At 40.4% G+C, this 19150-nt stretch overlaps 1 protein-coding gene across 1 annotated transcript in view; it reads left to right on the plus strand.

Annotated features, from left to right (window-relative positions):
* STK39 (serine/threonine kinase 39) overlaps positions 1-19150 on the plus strand; it is a 340812-nt gene that overhangs the window by 101091 nt on the left and 220571 nt on the right. Inside the window, exons 6-7 of the mRNA XM_006153572.3 lie at positions 18445-18554; positions 18816-18917. Of these exons, the coding sequence (XP_006153634.1) occupies positions 18445-18554; positions 18816-18917 (212 nt within the window). The remainder of the gene's footprint in view (positions 1-18444; positions 18555-18815; positions 18918-19150) is intronic.

The following is a 19150-nucleotide window of genomic DNA, read 5'->3' on the forward strand; positions in this document are numbered from 1 at the left end:
TTTTTCTTTAGGGCGTGTGTGCTTGCCAGAAAGAGACAGAGAGAAAGAAATCGGGAAATCACCGCCCCCCCCGGGGGGGGGATGGCCATGCCACAGTTTCTTCTCCTCCATTCTCCTCTTGGGATCTTGGGCATGCATGCACATGCACCCAGCGTGAATTTAAGCCACTGGGTCTGGGACTCGAATCGCGGTTGGCTACATGGGAGTTTAGCAACATAGCCATTATGCTAACTGCTAGTCCCATCAAAACATTTGATTTTCTAAAGAACTTTCTAGAAGTATATGACTGCATTTTATTAGGTAGATCTCATGTTTATTTTGTGTACTTTTTCCTCTTAATGTGTGTGTACCATGGTCTGAATATTTGTATCTCTCCAAAATTTATATGTTGAAATCTAACCTTCAACATGCTGATGTTAGGAGTTGGGATGTTAGGAAGGTGATTAATCATAAGGGTAAAGCCCTCACAAATGGGATTAGTGCCTTCGTAAAAGATGCCCCAAGATACAGCTTTGCCCCTTTCATGATGTGAGAACACAGGCGTTTCCACCTCTGAACCACACGTGGGCCCTTACTAAATAGTGAATCTTCTAGTACCTTGATCTTGGACCTTGCAGGCCTTTAGAACTGTGAGAAATGAATTACTGTTGTTCATGAACTACCTAGTCTAAGGTATTTTGTTATAGCAGCTTGAATGGACTAATAGTGCTGATGTGTGTGAATATGAATCTTCCATACCTAGTTTTTCATAACTGATCAAACTTGGTGCTGAGGAAAGGCATCCCATAACTCTACAAAGTTACCATCACATCCATCTTGATGTATCTGAGCCATTTGGATCAAGCCTATACCCTGAGTTGTTCACTGTCCAGGTACATTGCTATGACTTTGGTTAGCATTTCTGTTTTCTAGGAGGGAGATTTTTTTTTTTTTTTTTGAGAGGCTTTTGCTATAGGAGGGAGATTTTATCCTTAGTAGCCTTAAATATATTTTCAGCCTAAGTCTGTGTCTCAAGCATTGAAAACCCTATGACTAAAGCTGCCAGGAAAACATGCAACAAGACTTAATTTGCTTCCAATACTTATCCTTAAGGAGCCAGAGGAAGCCGTGCAAGGGGATCAAGCTTTCATCCATGGCTGCTTGGTTCTTTTATTTTCCTTCTGTGCTCTTTGACCCTAATAAAGTGCACTTAAATGGGAAGGAGTGGAAGTTGAAGAGGTGTTTTTCATATTGTAGGGCCGAGAGGCTGCTGCTTTGAGCAAGGTAAAACGGGTCCCTAGTTTGCACTGAGTCAACGTCTGACTAGTGTTGGAAAGTTCTGAAGGCCCCTGGGGCATCTGAATCAGGAAATGATGATGCCATCATATTTATGAGCATGTTGGCCCAGAGCATTGGCCCTGGCACCAGATAGCTCTGGTTCAAGTCCAGGCATTGCTTCTTCTAGCAACTTGTAATCAAGTTATTTAACTGCTCTGTGCCTCAGTTTGTATATTTGTGTAATGAAAAAATCCTAGAGTGTGAAAAGTGCTAAAACACATGCTCCATTTTAGAATTAGTTAAATCTTACTCCTTTCCTATTAAAATGGGGGTAGTGCTCTTTAGTTATTTCAGGTGTGTAAGAGCACAAGGAGGCAACTAGGGAGGTGGGGTTTTAAGCACTTCATCTGACCTTCCATTTCCTTTTGCTACCCTCCCCCCACCTCTTTTTTGTCCCATCAATTTTAGCAGCATTTTGGTGATACAAAATGAAGAATCCACAATGCAAATTATATACAAGTACATATAATTTCCTTGCATAAAGTTTAGAACTTTGTTGATAGAATGATACCCAGCTCCCTAGTAACAGCAGTTGAAAGACCTGTTTTATATAGTCTTGTCTATAGATACTTTCTGCTGTGGCTGGAAAAACTAACAGCTTCTCCTTCACAGTCCTCTTTCTTTACCTGGCAAACTTCTCTTTTATGACTCAATTCAGGGCATTAATTCCTTAAGGAACTTACTGATCCTGTCCTCTACTATCCTGACCCGTGCTAGGTTAAACCCCTCTCTGATGGTTTGAAAGTGCCTATACATACTCCAAGTAGCTAGTCCAGGACACTGTACTGAAATTTGGTCTTATTTTCCCCTCTTGCCTCCAGACTGTATCCTTCTTAGAGGCAGAAACTCTGTAATGTTCATCTCAACATCCTTAGATAGTGCCCAGCATGTGGCAGGTGTTCACGAGCTTTTGGTCGGTGTGACCTGAATGGAGGCACGTTAGACACCCTGTGTTGCCAGCAGGGAGTGCCAGTTCACATGCCTGTCAGTGACAGAAGGTGCAGCTATAAGGCATAGCTAGAGGTTCAAATAAGGAAGAACATACCTACATGGAGAAGAAGGTGAAAATATTTAAACATTTAGTCATACATAGTTTTAAGGCTAAAAACAATTTTTTAGTGACTATTTTTCTCTCTGATTTTGGGGAAGCTCTGGCTTAGCTAACAATAAAAAGGTTAATAATAAAGTTAGGGAAGAGTAAAAGCAGAGAATGTGAATTGAGGAGACATTAGGCACACCCACCAAAACAGAGTACACATGCAAATTAAAATCTTTGGTGGATGGGGCCAGCAGGTGGTGTGGTGGTTGAGGTGCTGACCTCCCACATGTCCGAAAATGGTTTGAGTCCTAGACCTGGTGGCTTGAAAAATCACACAAGGCACGTATGCATGCGTGCCCAAAATTCCAAGGGCTTAAGAGAGGAAAAGGAATTGTGGAGTTGCTATCCTTCTGGTAGGTGATTTCTCACTGTCTTTCTCACTGTCTCTCTCTTCCCGGTGAGCATATGCATCCTATGGCAAAAACAAAAACAAAACAGAACCAAAAAAGAAAACTTTGGTGGCTATAAACTGCATTACAGTGAGCCAAATTATTTGTTTTAGTTTCAGGAACAGTTTATAATGATGCAAATTATGGTTTAGTAGATTCTGACAAAAGTCCTCATAAATTAATTCTTTTTTGGCCTAAGTAAATAAGGACAGTAAATTAATGTGGCTCCCTGATTTTTGGGATCTTGACAAATGGTAACACTTGGTGAAACCACTTGCATGAACCAAGAATGCAGTCAATTCTGAAAACTCAGTTTTCCATTCCATCTGTACACCGTCAGGAAAAAATACTTAGGGAGCGTTTGAGCAGCTTTCCAGTCCTTAACAGCTGCTAGCAGTTGTTGGAGAAACAACTTAAGGGAGTATTACTGGTGAACCCAGTGGAGGAGAATCATTTTGCTCTGCTCCCATGTTGGAATTTTTCCTCAGCTGTGTATGTTTAGCTGCATGGGGATTTGAGCTTAAGGATGAGTGTTTAGAAGGTCATGAGGCAGATGGGACTCAGTCTTCTTCTTTCCCTCCCTCCCTTCTTTCCTTCTTTCCTTTAAGGATCTGAAATAGTACTTGTAAATTAAGTTTCATTTATTATCAAAAGTCATTGAAGTCTGGGTAAGACAATTTTTAGATTAAAAGCAGAGAAATTCTTTGCTTTTCTAAATTTATTTTTCTATTTCCTAGAATCTCCATTTGCTATTGCTTGCTTCTTCCCTGGTGAAAAAGTAAACATCAGGTGTTCAAGTTCCATGTATATTTCAGCAGTTAATTGGCAGATATTTACTGAGCATTTATTGTGTTCCAGGCACAGGCATTTGAGCTGACCCAGTGGTAACCAATGTTGACATTGAGTTATTGTCATAGAATGAGCAGTTAAGGTGAAACAGACATTAAATAGTTAACCATAAAAATTTAATTTTGGCCCAGCCAATGTGGCACAAGTAAGAGGGCACCGCTATGTGGTAGCTGAGGCCATGTGGGAGGCCTAGATTTAGTTTCCTGCCTAACCTAAACAGGATGGGCACAGCAGTACATACCTGTGGTCCTAGCTAACTGAGAAACTGGGAGAGGAAGGATTGTGATGTGGTGTGGCCTTGTCGGTAATACTGCTGTCTTGCTCCTTCCCTCCCTCTTTCTCTCATTAAATTTTTTATTTTTAAATTAGTAAGGATAGAAGGAAATGTATATGCCCAGAGCGTTTAATATAGCCACATTAGGACTACTTTAATCCTGGAGATAAATCTTAACTATGTGTTTAAATGGGTAGAGTTTTTAGTCAATAACATTATTGCATGTGTCATACACTTAAAAGAGATATTTCGAAAACTGAAATAGTAATGTGTATTTATAGTCTGTGGAATATTATTTAATGCTTGCTTATATAGAATACACTTGAGGACCCAGTAGCCAAGGATTATCTAGCTCCCTTGGTGACTAACTTACCTGTGCTTTTGACAAGTTCTTTGCTGCTTATAGTTTGTAGTATCACCTGCACAATCATGTCATCAGGCTTGCAAGTTCCCTTTCAATTCTAAAATGTATATAATGTCAATAAAGAAGAACTCTTGTGATCCCCATGTTCCCCCAAAACTGCCCCTCTCACAGTCTTTGCTTCTTATTTAATGGCAGGACCATCCCTCTGTTGAACAGGCCAGAAATCTTGATGTTCCCTGACCCTCATCCTTCTCCTGTACCCTACATTCTGTCAAGTCTGTCAGTAAATCCTTTTCTTCAACACATCTCATCCTGATCCGCCATTGGCTCTTATCTTGATCATTCTGGTAGCTTCTTCAGAGGTCATCTTCTTCTGCTCTTGGCCCTGTGGTCCATTCTTCACACAGCATTCATAATGACCCTGTTTCACAAAGTTGACTTGTATCATGCCTTTACTCAAAACCCTCCAAACCCTTCCCATCTCACAGTGAAAGTCACAGTCCTTAAGGTAGCACATAGATATGACATGATCTGTCCCCTCATTATCTAATGACCTTATCTCCTACTTCTTCCTCTCTGTTACTCCACTCTATGCAGACTGGCCTCCTCTCCTTTCAAGCTCCTACCTCAGGATCTTTGCATTGGTTCTTCCTTCTGACTGGAACATTCTTTTCTTTACCTCCTTCAGATCTTGGCTCCAAGCATCACATCTGTGAGACTTCCCTGATCATCCTGTGGTAACTTATATCCCTCTTACCCCATTCTTCCTAGACCCTGCTCCATTTTTATTTATTGTACCTAGGAATGTACTCTCTATTAGTGGCTCTCAAGATGTGTTCCTAGACCAGTAGTACCAGCATAAACTTGATAAAAATGCAAATTATGTCTCTCTCACCCTAGACTACCTGAGTAGGAAACTCTGGAGGGAACCAGCAGTTAGTGTAATGGCTATGTCGCTGGACTCCCACGTAGTTGACTGTGGTTTGCGTCCCAGACCCGGTGGCTTAAAACTCACTCCTGGTGTATGTGCGTGCGTGCCCAAGATCCCAAGAGGAGAATGGAGGAGAAGGGATTGTGGTGTGACCATCCCCCCTGGAGGGTGATTTCTCCCTTTCTGTCTCTATGTCTCTCTCTGTCTGGCGAGCACACGCGCCCTGTAGTGAAAACCTCTCAAAAAAAAAAAAAAAAAAGGAAACTCTGGAGATATAGCCTAGCTATCTGTGTTTTAAGAAACCTTCTAGTTACTGGTGCATGCTCAAGTCAGAGAACTACTACTGTGTATTGTACTTAGTATAACTTTTGCTTATTGTCTATGTTTACCTCTCATTCTACCTTCACCTTGACTCCAAGGTCAGCTCCATAAAGATCCAAATTTCTGTTCTATAGTTCTAATGCTTGAACTAGAAATGACAGTTAGTAAGAGCTTCCTAAATAGTTATTGAATGAATTCATGAATATATGACTGTGTAGTAAGTTTAGATTCAATGAATGTCACACAGCAGAATTTAATTTATGATCCTCATAGTTTAATGACTCTTTAATGTTAGAGCTTTAAATGGGAGTTTTTCTTTATGGTAAATTTGAAAATCGGCAAATACTTTGAAGATTGGACTAGCTTTGACTAATCCTTCATAAAACTTTGCGGAAATGATGTCAGTTGATTCTTTAAATACTTGTGGCAACCCAAGTTGTGTTATTTTAATCATCCCCCATAGGGACCATCTCTTTAAAGTATACAGATGGGCTATTGTGGTTTAATGGAGGCTTCTGATAGAGTAGTTGAGTGGAGATTTGTATGAAAAAGACCACCTGCAGGTATATGAATATTGCATTGGAAATTTAGACTTATTAATATTTGATCTAAGTTACTTGTGCCTGTCTTTGTGGATATGACCAGCCAGGGGCTCCCGTTGACTTCAGAGGCATGCCTTTGGCTTGGAAAATGATAATACCTGTATAGTACACTTTCCTAGTGCTTTCCTTATTTCTGTCAGTTCAGCAAAGTAGGGGTTAGAGATGAAGGGATTGAGGATTGTTGAGCAAATGTGAACTTGTTTAAGGTCATTCTGAAGGTCATAAAAGCTGATCTCTCTCAGATCTCTCTCAGACTTTACTCTTGGTCCTTGCCATCGGGCTCCCTGTATATCAGCCCAGTATGCTTCTTAATTGTATGCCTTTTGACAGTTCAGCAGCCCTGGGGCTCAATTCTTTCAGCTATACAATAGGGAAGGTTGACAAGATGTTCTCTAAGGACCTATCTTGCCTCAGAATGTTTCAGGGGCCCTCATTAGCCACAGTCAGTAAAGACATTCTGAGTCCTAAAGTACTCAGATCATAAGATGATTTTGAGCATACAGATGAGAGGGAGTAAGACTATCCTGTAGTTACTTTTACCAGCGCACCTTTAAAAGTAGCCCTTCTATGCCCCTCTTTGTGGAACCAGGTAAGAAGGGATTTCTGATTTGGAGATTAGCTTTTTTTTTTTTTTTTGTCCAGGGTAATTATCTTATTTTGTAGAAAATTCCTGGTCACATGTGTTATGGGCCTTTTGACAAAGTTGTCTTGAGCCTGGAAGCTTCGGCCCAGCTAGGACCTCTGCTCCAGCTTTCCTGGCTACCCTCCGCTGTGCTGCAGTTCTGCCAGGTGTGACTTCCGGCTCCATTTCTCACCTGAATTCACCTGCTTTGGGGAGAGTCTGGCTCTGATATAAAAGGGCAGCTATCTGTGGTTTGCTATGATCTTTCACCAGTACTCTCCTTCACTGCGGAGGCTGGCTTGCTTTATTAGTCAACTGCACTGTGAACCAAATGTGAATTAGCAGTGGCTTCCATTTCATCTCCCTATATCCTTGTCTCTTTTTAGTCCCTGTTGTCTTGATTGTGAGAGTAGTTGAGGAACTATGGAAGAGGGCAGCAGCTAATATGGCCTTTGCATTTAACCAAGAATCTTCCTGTTTTCTTAGTTTGTCTATGTCATTGTGATCTGATTTGATTCCTCATATAAAATTCCTTGCAAACAGGTACTAAGAACTTCTACCTTATAAGTAAAAATATAGCACATTCAAGAAAACTTGTTGCTGGCAATGCTTAGAATCTACCCATATGAGTCCTTTCATAGAAAGTCTTGCTTCTTTTTTTAAAGGTGAAACTCTAGGGAATAAAAAGCCAAAATATTCTAATATCTTTCTTCGCTTTTGCTGTCAGAAAAGGCTTTGAAATTGTCATTCTGAGATGTTTCAGAGAAGATGAAGGTTGACTGTCCTTCATTAATAGATGGGGAATGTGGATTTATTCAGAGCAACTGATAAATGACTCTCTTGGGCCCAGACTCAGGAACTACCCCAGGATTATGTTTCCTAACAATGAATGTCTTGGACTCCAGACTGTGGTAGGGGGCCACAGCGTATGGCACCAAACAAGACCACTGAGCCCCATTTGCTGGTGAGAAGGTATAACGATAAAGGAAACTGGGAGCCTGATTGGGATGGGAGTGGGTGGGAGATTGGGTGTGGAACAAAGCTGTCAAGGACTCTCTTTAGTTCTGTCTGGGTCCTCTGGAGATAGCAGGCTGTCTTCTGTGCAAGACAGGTGGCATGTCCCTGTCTGTAATGAGGTGATATGTGAGTAATTGATTATTGATAGTTGCTAAGGGTCCAGTGTTTTTATTGATTTATGTGAAAGATGAGTGCATTCAAGATTATCACTCTAATGAGATAATGGTATCACCCTTCTGCAGTTCATCAGAGGTTTTCATGAGTGGGAGAGAAAGCAGTAGTACTGCCACTATCTGTGTGGAGACTGATAGGTACACACAGCCTCTCTCCCTGTCCTGTGGCACTTGAGAAGCTGTTACTGAGAGGCTATTAATGAGTATTGTGATGATACACCATTTTCATACACATAAATTGTGATTTTATAAAAATCTGAATATTCCTATAGAGCTGTGCAAGGAATATGACTTTGTATGTCCTGCTGGACATATTTGGGAATCACTGGGTTAATGCAGTTGTATATAGGACACGATTTACATTTCTAGTATTGCCTTGTATTTACTGTGTTGTGAAGTACATAAGTACTTTTTTTCCTGCGACTCTCTTTCCACTGCTGCGGTTCTCTTCTAAGAGGTGAAAGAGGGAAGCTGTGGAATTGGCCATTCATGAAGGTCTTTCAGTCCTACGGAATCATGCCATCGTGCTTGCTTGGAAGACAGTAGCTGGGGCAGTGCTCTTCCAGCTTTTGTGTGTGTATTGGACAGGCTAGGGATCTTTCACCAATGCAGGTTCAGACTCAGTAGGCCTGGAGGGGGACTTGAATTCAGCATTTTGTAGAGGCTCTCTGGTGACACTGATGATTCTGGTCTATGGTCCTGACTTTGAGTAGCAGAGGTCTAGACTAGAATGCAGAATTTAGTTCTCATTCTTATTTTCCTAGAAGTATTTGTTGGAGGTTTGTGTAAAGGTAGCCCTAAATAGCAACTACTGGCAAAAAAGTGAATTGGACTCTTCTCGCAGTATTTTTTTTTCCTCTTTGAGCTGCCTCTGCATTTATTTGTTTTGATTTGTGCCCCTGGCATTAAAAGCCATACTTAATAACAGAACTGTTTTAAACTCCAAAATTGCACTGTGTGCTAAACTGTTTTCTTGCTGATTTTTACCAGGTCCTTTAGGGGATTGTGATGACGTTGGCCTCTGATGCAGTGGTTCATCCATAGCAGTCAGGGAGTGTGAATAAACATGGCTGGACTAGGGAGAAACAGACTGTGAGAGCTAAGAAATCTGCAGGTACAAATAACAGAGTACTTGTCTGACAGGAGATTAAACAACAAAGACATTTAGTTATCTGACATAACAAGAAGTCAGGACATTTGGTTTCAGGCTTGGCACAGAGGCCCAGGGATATTGCAGAGGTCTTGGGTGCTTCTCTGCCTTCCTTTCTATATCCTCGGTATGTCGGATGTCCTCGTGCGCTGCTCTTACTCCTAGTGTCTTACTCTCAGCGTTGCATCTCCACATGGCCTCTCTAAAAAAGGAAAAGAAAAGGGAAGCAAAGGAGCCTTGAAGGGGGGAAATTTCCCACAAGAGCCTTTTCTCTTTTCTCCTGGACCTCATATTGCCAGATCTAGGGCAGAACCTTGGACCATTCACTGGTGAATAGGAGGCAAGCACCATGATTGACTTAGATCAATAAGATGAATCCCCCAGGGCCTGGCAAACAGAATCAAGATTCTGATAAAGAAGAAGGTATAACTGCTGGGTAGTTATTATTATTTTGTAAACTTCCTGCTCCCTTTTTTAGTTTGTTTTCTGGAGTGAGTGCCCGCATGTGTGTACTCTTTCTCTCTAGAAAGTGAGAAATCACCCCCCCCGGGGGGGGTAACCATAAAGAAGAAGGTATAACTGCTGGGTAGTTATTATTATTTTGTAAACTTCCTGCTCCCTTTTTTAGTTTGTTTTCTGGAGTGAGTGCCCGCATGTGTGTACTCTTTCTCTCTAGAAAGTGAGAAATCACCCCCCCCCCGGGGGGGGTAACCAAACTACAATACCTTCTCCTCCATTCTTTCGGGATTTGGGGCATGCATGCACTCACGCATGCGTGCCTGGTGTGTATGCATGGCCCCTATTAGAAATCTTGAAAAACTGATACTCAAGTAAGTAAGTAAGCAGGGAGTGTAATTGGGACTATCATTCAGGCCTGGTTAATTCCAAAGTAGCTCCTCAGAGCAAAATGTGCTTACTGCATCTTCTCTTCTTCCCCTTGAGTGTTAGGGGTCGTTGGTGGGAGACTTGGTAGAAATGGTCAGGACCCTATAAGTCTCTGATTGGTGGCCACATATACTACATCACGCATGTTACTATTATATAGCCTCTTTACACTTAGGCTCACATTCATGGATATACTGAAATGTCACTATATTGAGAGAGAGAAAAACCACTCCTATGAACAAAATGGCATGATTTCAAGAAGGAAAATAGCTTTGGCAGCTGTTGTCCCAGGTCTTGCCACCTCCTGGTGTGGTCCCGCTAGGCTCTGTGCTCTGATTCTTGCTGAGCTCTGCTGAGCACAGCACAGGTAACCGCACTGGTAACCAGAGGAGTGGTGTCTACCTGGAGGACTCGAGGTGCCCCTTGGCCTCCTCCCAGTCTGTGTGGTATCACACTGTGCTCTCTCTCTCTCTCTAGCCTCAGGTTGCAGGGTTTCCCAGAGGCAGGGATGGGGGACCATCCCTCCTCCCTGTTTCCATTTAGACTTGGCTCTCAGTGCCTGCAGGTCTGATGACATTCTGATAATGATAATGGCAAGGCTCCAGGAAAATGAAAAGTTGCTCATATTTAATTTAAAAACAAAAATAAACAAAAACTAGAAGATAAAGGCTGGACCTAATTATACATTAAAAGAATTAAAACTGAATATAGTAACTGGTCAGTTAAGGGAGCTGAAAGTAGTTTACTAAAGTACGTGGTAATTGGATAAGCATTGCCATTGGAAGGAAACAGTACTGGAAGCCTATTGGCTTCTGCACACCTGCTGAATTATTGCCCAGGGAGAAAGATTTTGACAAGAGAGTGCTATGATCAGAATTGCACTTAAGGAAAATTAGCGTGGATGGAATAAGTAGGCAGGATTGTGGTTGGAAGAAGCATGCCTCAAGTGTTTAACTGCTAATACTGACTTTCCTTGGTCTGTGTCTTATTCTTACCAAAGATTGGGAAAGGTCACCAGGAATTACCAGCAGAAGATGGCATCTTTGGTGTGGATATAGCATATCAGGGACATTAGCTTGTTTCTTCTGTTCATGTTGTTCAGGTCATGTAAGAGTTATTCTATTTTTTTTTCTTCTTTTTTTTAAGAGGTTTTTGCTATAGGGCATGTGCGCTCGCCAGACAGACAGAGACAGAGAGATAGAAAGTGAGAAATCACCCCCCCCATGGGGGATGGCTACGTCACAGTCCCTTCTCCTCCATTCTCCTCTCGGGATCTTGGGCATGCATGCACATGCACCCGGCGTGAGTTTAAGCCACCGGGTCCAGGACTTGAACCACAGTCGACTACATGGGAGTCCAGCGACATAGCCATTACTCTAACTGCTGGTCCCAATAGTTACTGTATTTAAATTACTATATCAGGTCGTCAGAAAAGTCATGATGTATTTTTCTATGCAAAAATGCATTGTGACTTTTCCAACACCTTAGTATGTTCCCATGTTAGCTTTCACCAGGCAGCCAGGAGAGCGCTGAAATCAACTCTGTAAGCCCATGTTGGAACTCAGGCCATGAACACTACTGTGCACACCCCATGTGCATTGAACACATGTAGGAGCCTATACCGCTGGCATTTTTTTTTTTTTTCTTTAAAACAACTTTCTGTAGGGGCCAGCAGGTGTTGTGGTGGTTAAAGGCTCTGGACTCCCATCTGGCCAACCATGGTTCAAATCCTAGACCTGGTAGCTTCCTTTCTCATTTCCCTCTCTCTGGTCAAATTGGATAATAAGAATAAGTAAAGTTAAAATAATTCTTTAAAAAAAACCTTTCTGTAGTCAGTTCTAACATAATTACACATTTTGTTGTATAAAATGTTTGTTGTTGGTTTATACTCATTGTTACACAGTTTCATAACTTCGATCACAATGTACTTCTTTTTTTAAAGTTTACTTTTGAAAGTGTACTTCTTATATGTTTCTTTATTCATTCAGTATTGGTGGCACAACATTTTAAGGAGACCCATGGGACTAAGGAAGGATAGACGCTATCAGTCCTAAAAATGTTCCTGGGTGTTTAGAAGTACATTTTGATTTTGCCAGTAAAGTCTGAGACTCTTATGAGAAAAGAGAAAACTGGGAATCAACCCAAAATATAAAGGGATTGTTTCTGATGATATAAATATGACATTTAGGATTAACCAAAGAACCTCAAACTAGTTTTTCTGTGTTGGGTAATCACAATTTGATCTTTACTCAAGGAAGAGCTTAGGCCTTGTAGAATATTAACCCCATTATTTCTATTTTGTATTTCCTTTTCAGTAAAGAAATATGCACTGAACTTTCCCAAAGAAGAGACTGGGGTTAGGCAGCTGACTCCTTTCTGAAGGACTATGGATTTTACTCAGTCCCTCAATAACTTGCTATGTGTTCCTTGGCTAGTCACTTAATCTTTTTCACTCCGTCCTCTTTTTCAAGTCCAATATCCACTAAATCATCATATTTTCTTAAGAATTTGTCTAATCCTTTCCATTTCCAGAGTCTCTCTTCATATACAGGCTCTGTTGATTTTACTCCTGGGTTATGACTGTGATCTTCTCAGCTTCTAGCCTTTCTCCTTTCCTGAACACCCTGCAGGGTTATTTTCCCAAATGCCCTTCTCTTCTAGAGAGAGTGTAACAGCAGTCCTGATTGCTGACTGAGTCACGTCCACGTTCCCTCCCCAGTGCTCAGACTCTGGGGTTGGGCTCCTCAACAGTCTCACCTAATGCTTCCTGATTTTTAAAACCATGGCCTCTGGAGAAAAGAGACTGCTTGCAGCAAGGAACTGTCAGGGCTTCCCCAACTATGGAAGCTTTCACTGCCTCAGACCCCCAACTAGTCTCTTAGAGCTCCAAGGGGATCGATTTCTCTTTTAACTCATCGTCAATGCATTTTAGGAAGCTCTGAGCTACCGAATATTGATTCCATTACTTTCTAACCAAGTGCTGAGTTGACCCAAGCTGATTTATTCCCATGTACAGTATAGTCTCCTTTTCAGAAATAGTAGGGACTATAGAAGTTTGAGGTAGAGGATTGACTACTTGCTCATAGCCACCTTCCAGGTTTTAAGGAAATCATCTTCCTGGCTAAATTATGACATTTATTAACAACAAACCCCTAAATAGTTCTCACAATTTGTTCTCTAAGCTCAGGGAAATTCTTGCTTTCTTTACTTCTAGGTGAATGAAAAATTCACTTGAGGCAGACATGCCAAAATTCCAGATATAGTTTTCCTTTTTACCTTTGTATTTAACATCAGGAACCCAACTCCATGTAGAACTGGCTGGGGACATAGAAGACATTTGGGCCTGACTGGATTCTTTTATTCCATTCATGCTACAGTGGGGAGTATACCTAAAATATTTTAGCTACTCTCCATGTGCTAAAAACCTTACTTTCGGGGACCAGCAAGTGGTGTCGTGGTTGAGCTGGACATTCCCACATGATCAACCATGATTCAAGTCCTTGGCCTGATGACTTACTTTCTCACTTTCCCTCTCTCTCTCTCTCTCTCTCTCTGTCAGTCTCTGGTCAAATTAAAATTAATAAATGAATAAATGAAATTAAAATAAAATAATTCTTTAAAAAAAAAGAGGATACCTTACTTTCACCAATGAAAGCCCACTCTAATATGTATCATGCTTCTCAGCAGGCCACCATTTTCCCTAATAATAGTCCCTTCTAGACATTCACCTAGCTCATATTTATCTATACTTAGATATAGATAATACACATACCACTAGCAGCTGTCCCTGGCATCCTGACTCAAGTGCTACCAGAACCCCTTGACACTGGGCATCCTTTATTGGAATCTCAGCTGACTACCTGGAGTGTTGGATCACAGATGTAATATCACATGGTGTTTGTTGACATATTTTAGGTAAATTTTAGATATCATAACAAAATTGGCAGACGAGTTTTGTGGACTGAATTAGGCAGGAGGAATTGCTTTTCCAGTTTTTTTTTTTAATGACTTTTTTTGCCAACAACAACAAAAAAGCAAGCTTTTACATAAAGATTCCAGCTTTGACTTCCATGGGAAAATTGGAGATCCGGAAACACCAGGTCCACATTCCCTTAGGGCAGCTTTCTTCCCCAGCTGAGCAGTATAAGCCTGCTGTAGACCTAGTGGAAGGACACTGGGAAAGGACTCTAGGGTCCCACACAGGGCTCCATGCTCCTTAATGTCTCCCAGCACTGAGACTAATTTCCTAGTGCCCTTAATCACTAAGATGGTGCTGCTGGCTTTCAGGACTCCCTTCCCTTCTTTTTCTGCCTACCTCCTGTATGTATTGGAATGTTTGACCCATGCAGCTGTCAGGCAGCTTTTCTTTTTTGGCTCAACACTTGTGCTTCACTACTCATGCTGTTCATCTGGAAATTGCTTTCTGGTAGGTTTGACTATCCAAATCTTTACCTCATCTTCCAAGGCCCACTTTGGAGAAAGTCTCCCATGATCATTATGGTTGTAGCTCCTGTGCTTCTATGTAGACAACAGAGCGTTTAGTTTTACATGTTGTTCCGTTGTCCATTATTTCATGTCTTATTCTCCTACACGGTAATATTCTTAAGGTCAAGAAATATATATTTCTCAGATTTTATATCTACCACTCTAAAATATTCATCCTTATTCTCTCAGCCTACCTCCTTTGTTTATTACAGGACAGAGAACAGTAACTTATTGATCTACTAACAGTTATTGTAAAGAATATTTATGCATGGTATAAAGAAGTAGTATGATCTTACAGACGTGAAAGTAATATAAAACTAGGCCTAAATAAGAGTCCTGTGGAGGAAACAGACCCAGAAAGTTTGGATCTTTTTTCTAGAATCACATATTTGGGTCAAAGTTTAATCTTAGGCCTAACTGCTGTGCTACCCAACTCTTGTCAGTTAGTGTTGTGATATTTCCTGGTAGACCTACCACTTTCCAAATCAGATAACGACCTCAAAACCTTGCAGATCTTCCTCCAGGCTTAGCATTTACATACCAAAATATGACAGTGACCAAGTTACTTAAATAGTACATGCAAACTAGGCAAAGGTGATGGAAACACATCAAACTAAGCACTAAGAGTTCAGATGCCAGAATTCTTCTGTACTTAGTAAAGACATGCAAAATGCCCCCTGCTCTTGCTTTTGTCCACAGTGGAGGGAATGATGTTTCTGGACCACAAAGCGTCATGTGCAAAGGCAGTACTAGTGAGCCTAGAGAGTTGCTGGAATCTGTGATTAAAAGGCACATAGTGAAATAATTAAAGAAAAAAAAAAAACCAACGGCATATTGTGTAAGTAGGGCTGGAGCTTAAGGTTTGCATTTGGAAGTAGTGATAGATGAGGCTAAGACTGGGAAAGAAAGGAGAGGCGGTTCTGCAAAGGGATTTTGACTTCATCCTGAACAGACAGGGAGCCTTTAAAGACTTTTGAGGAGAGGGCTCCAGTGTGTAATACAAAAAGGCCTGGTTGCTGGAGCCTGGATCTGGGGAAAGCAGAGCCTTAGGAGGTTACCACAGGAATCTTGGCAAGAAGTTATGGTGGCTTAAACTGAGGTGGTATCTCTGGGGAAGGAAAAGAAGTAGATGGATTTAAAAGATGTTAGAGCCTTTTCGTTACTAGGATTACAGCATTCTTTTAGGATTTTCCTTACAGCAGCTTTTACTCATATCCTCCAGTTATTCCAGGAGGCAGGAGGATGGGCTGGCCAACACCATGTGTAGCCTTTGATTCCACATTGTCAGAAAAATGGTCCTGGTCTCTGACCCCAGTGTATCTGGCTCCATTCCCTTTGGCTATATGGATGTATCCCTTAGGAAACAAGGAGGGCTTTTCATGGTTCCTCTTCTGCCACCTGGTTCTCACTGTGATGCATAAGCTGCCTCAAAAGAATATACCAATTTTCCTGTTTATGTAAGCACACTATGTACTCTGGTCAAAATGTTCTGTTTCTCAGAACATATAAATCTTTCTGTATACACATTAGCCATACATAGGAGCAAATTGTGTATTTATTCTGTAGTCATAAGGGTGAGTAGATGTTAGGATTAGTGTTTTCTGCCTCTGAAATTTTGCTCTGAGCTTTAAAGACATTTAACCATCTGTTTATGACTTTAAAGTGAGTGTTCTAAGTGGAGGCTATGAATAAATATGTGAATCATGAATCAGTGTATTGAAGGGGTATTGTCAGTAATGGATTGCTACTGTCCATCTTTTTTTGGCTGTTTTTCCAGTTTTTAAAGTATCTAATGCAGGTGGTTAGTATTTTTTAGGACCCCCCCCCACACCCCAAATATCTAATATTACCTATGGATTTTTATCTGGATTATATCTTTTAGGAAAAGACTTTAGGATACAGGGTTACTTCAACTGCATTTAAAAGAATCATTTTCCTTAAAGCAGCTTTACTCATATCCTCAATTATTTATAGATGATTTGTACTTATTTATTATCATGCTATAGAATCATTTAATAAAAAATAGAAAGTCAAATTTATTGTTGAATTTCTTTTTATAAATGTAAATTAAGTTTAAATTAATATTTTTGAAAGCCTTATCATATTCTTTTTTCTAGCTAGAAATAGTAGGTGCTTATGGTTCAGTTCGCCTAACTTTTCTGTAAGTAATGAGTGCTATCTTCTTTCACAAGACTTCAGTTTTCTGACCATAGTATAAGAATTCAGACAGTTAGAATTGGACACATATATGCAAATGATACAGCAATTTTTCAAATTAAATTATATAGCAATTTTTCAAAATATACCTTTGCTCTATATTAACATGAGAGTAAATTGGAACAAATACTCCATTTGTCAGTTTTCATTCCTTCTACTTGTAGTTGAAGTCCTGTTGGGATTTGAATAAATTGAAATGTAAATAAAATGGAGCAGCCAACATACTTCCACTTAGGGAACTAGTTACAGTGTTACTCAGTCACTTGCATAACTTAATATTACAGACCTAAAGCAAATGTTAATACCTTTGACCTTGGTTAGTACTTGAGGTTGTTTTTGGTAATTGCTGTCATCTTGACAGTCAATAAAGGGGACCAGCAGAGGAGAATTAACATGAGCACATTTTGCAGGGTTCACACCGCATAGTGTTCAGTACTATTGACTACCTTTTTTTTGGAGAGGTTTTTACCGTAGAACGCATGCACTTGCCAGACACAGATACAGACACAGAGACAGAAAGCGGAAAATCATCCCCCAGCGGAGATGGTCATGCCACAGTCCCTTCTCCTCCATCCTCCTCTCGGGATCTTGGGCACACACGCACAGGCGCCTGGCGTGAGTTCAAGCCACCGGGTCTGGGACTCAAACCATGGTCGTCTACATGGGAGTTCAGCGACATAGCCTTTACAGTAACTGCTGGTCCCAGTATTGACTACCTTTTATTGTTATTTACCGACTGACTATCCAGTGGTTCTTGACTCAGCTCTTCTTGATAGGTATTGGTATGCTAACTTACTAACTACTTTTACTATTTATGTAAAAATGTAAGCAGAAGTGCATGAATTAGTAAGCATCAGGTGTTACCATCTCTACTATCATACAGGAAGATCATTTTTGTATATATTTCTGTATGTATATATAATATGCCTAATCAGTCTTCTCACATAAAGAACTTCAGTACATAGTGGATGTTAAGAAAAATATTGGTTAACTCCTTATATGCCTCTATCTGCAGTTGCAAAAGTTATCCAGAAATCACACATTAGGGAGGGAAAAGAACAGTCTTTGCTGACTGAGCTTTTCTTTTGTGTCGATTGCTGCACACGGACAAACCTGGGCATGCTGGTGTTAAGTACCTGGGTTTGTGGATTTGCCGTTATGATTTTGGCTGAGGTGTTAGCACTGTTTAAGCAAGGGCGTGAGAATGTGGTAGATGGGTGTTACTCATATTTTATTTAAAAACTGAGCTCTCCAAACATTGACAACTTGGAATTAAAGAGGCTAGAAAATCATCATCATCATAATACAAAACACATAAAAAGGAACAAAACCACTGACAAGTTTTATTGTCTCTGGTGTTTTTTTTTTGTAAGTGATTTTCTAAAACAAATCTTAGCTAAAACTAAGACCCTTTATATTTAGGGCTTGGGGAGTGTGTTCATAATTCCATGTTGTAATCCTTTATGATTAATTATGATTTTTGATACCTTATGAGTAGAAAATGTAATTTTGATGTGCTGAGCTTTTGGACTGGTGGGCTTGGTGTCCCATTACCTGTGATGGTGTTCTATAGAGGGTGTAGAGGTTGACAGGTGGCAGGATGCCCTGGTTTGTATCTGAGATCCATAAACGTGTTTGGAACAATTTATCACCACTGTAAAGGTCACCAGGAAGAGAGATGTTTAGAAGTTGGAATTTATAAGCAATAATGTCTTACATAAAATAAGGATGATTTTTTTTTCCTTTCAGATTTTGGGGTAAGTGCATTCTTAGCAACAGGGGGTGATGTTACCCGGAATAAAGTAAGGAAAACATTTGTTGGCACCCCGTGTTGGATGGCCCCTGAAGTCATGGAACAGGTAAAAAACAAAAAGGGGAAAAAAAAGGTATTTTGATTGATGGACAATAGTACATATCATTAATAATCTAAGATTTCGTTAAGTCAAACCATTTTAGTAGAATACATCATGTAACTAAGATTTAATTTCTGTTGCTAGCTCTTAGCAAACAAATGTGAAAGTTGTGCATAAAGAGTTGTGGATTTCCAACGTGATATGGATTTGGTGATGTGTAACATGCTTGCCATGTAATTGTGCTTTTGTTCCTGCTATCTCTCTTAGGTGAGAGGCTATGACTTCAAGGCTGACATGTGGAGTTTTGGAATTACTGCCATTGAATTAGCAACAGGAGCAGCGCCTTATCACAAATATCCTCCTATGAAAGTAATTACTATTGACAATAAAATGTCGGGTTTGAAATGTGACTGGACAGAGCCTATTCTCTAATATTCTTGAACATAGTCCTTTTTTCTCTTAGATCTGAGGAGAATTAATGGAAAAATGCAGCGAGTTGAATGTTGTCTAATTTTCTCAGTGGGTAGAATAGAATGAACTTTAGTACAGTTCTCAGCTTTGAAGCTTGCTTTACTTTCTTAGCACAGAGTTGAGGAAAGAGT

Source organism: Tupaia chinensis, unplaced genomic scaffold, assembly GCF_000334495.1.
Source record: "Tupaia chinensis unplaced genomic scaffold, TupChi_1.0 Scaffold000381_1, whole genome shotgun sequence".
Classification (NCBI taxonomy): Eukaryota; Metazoa; Chordata; class Mammalia; order Scandentia; family Tupaiidae; genus Tupaia; species Tupaia belangeri.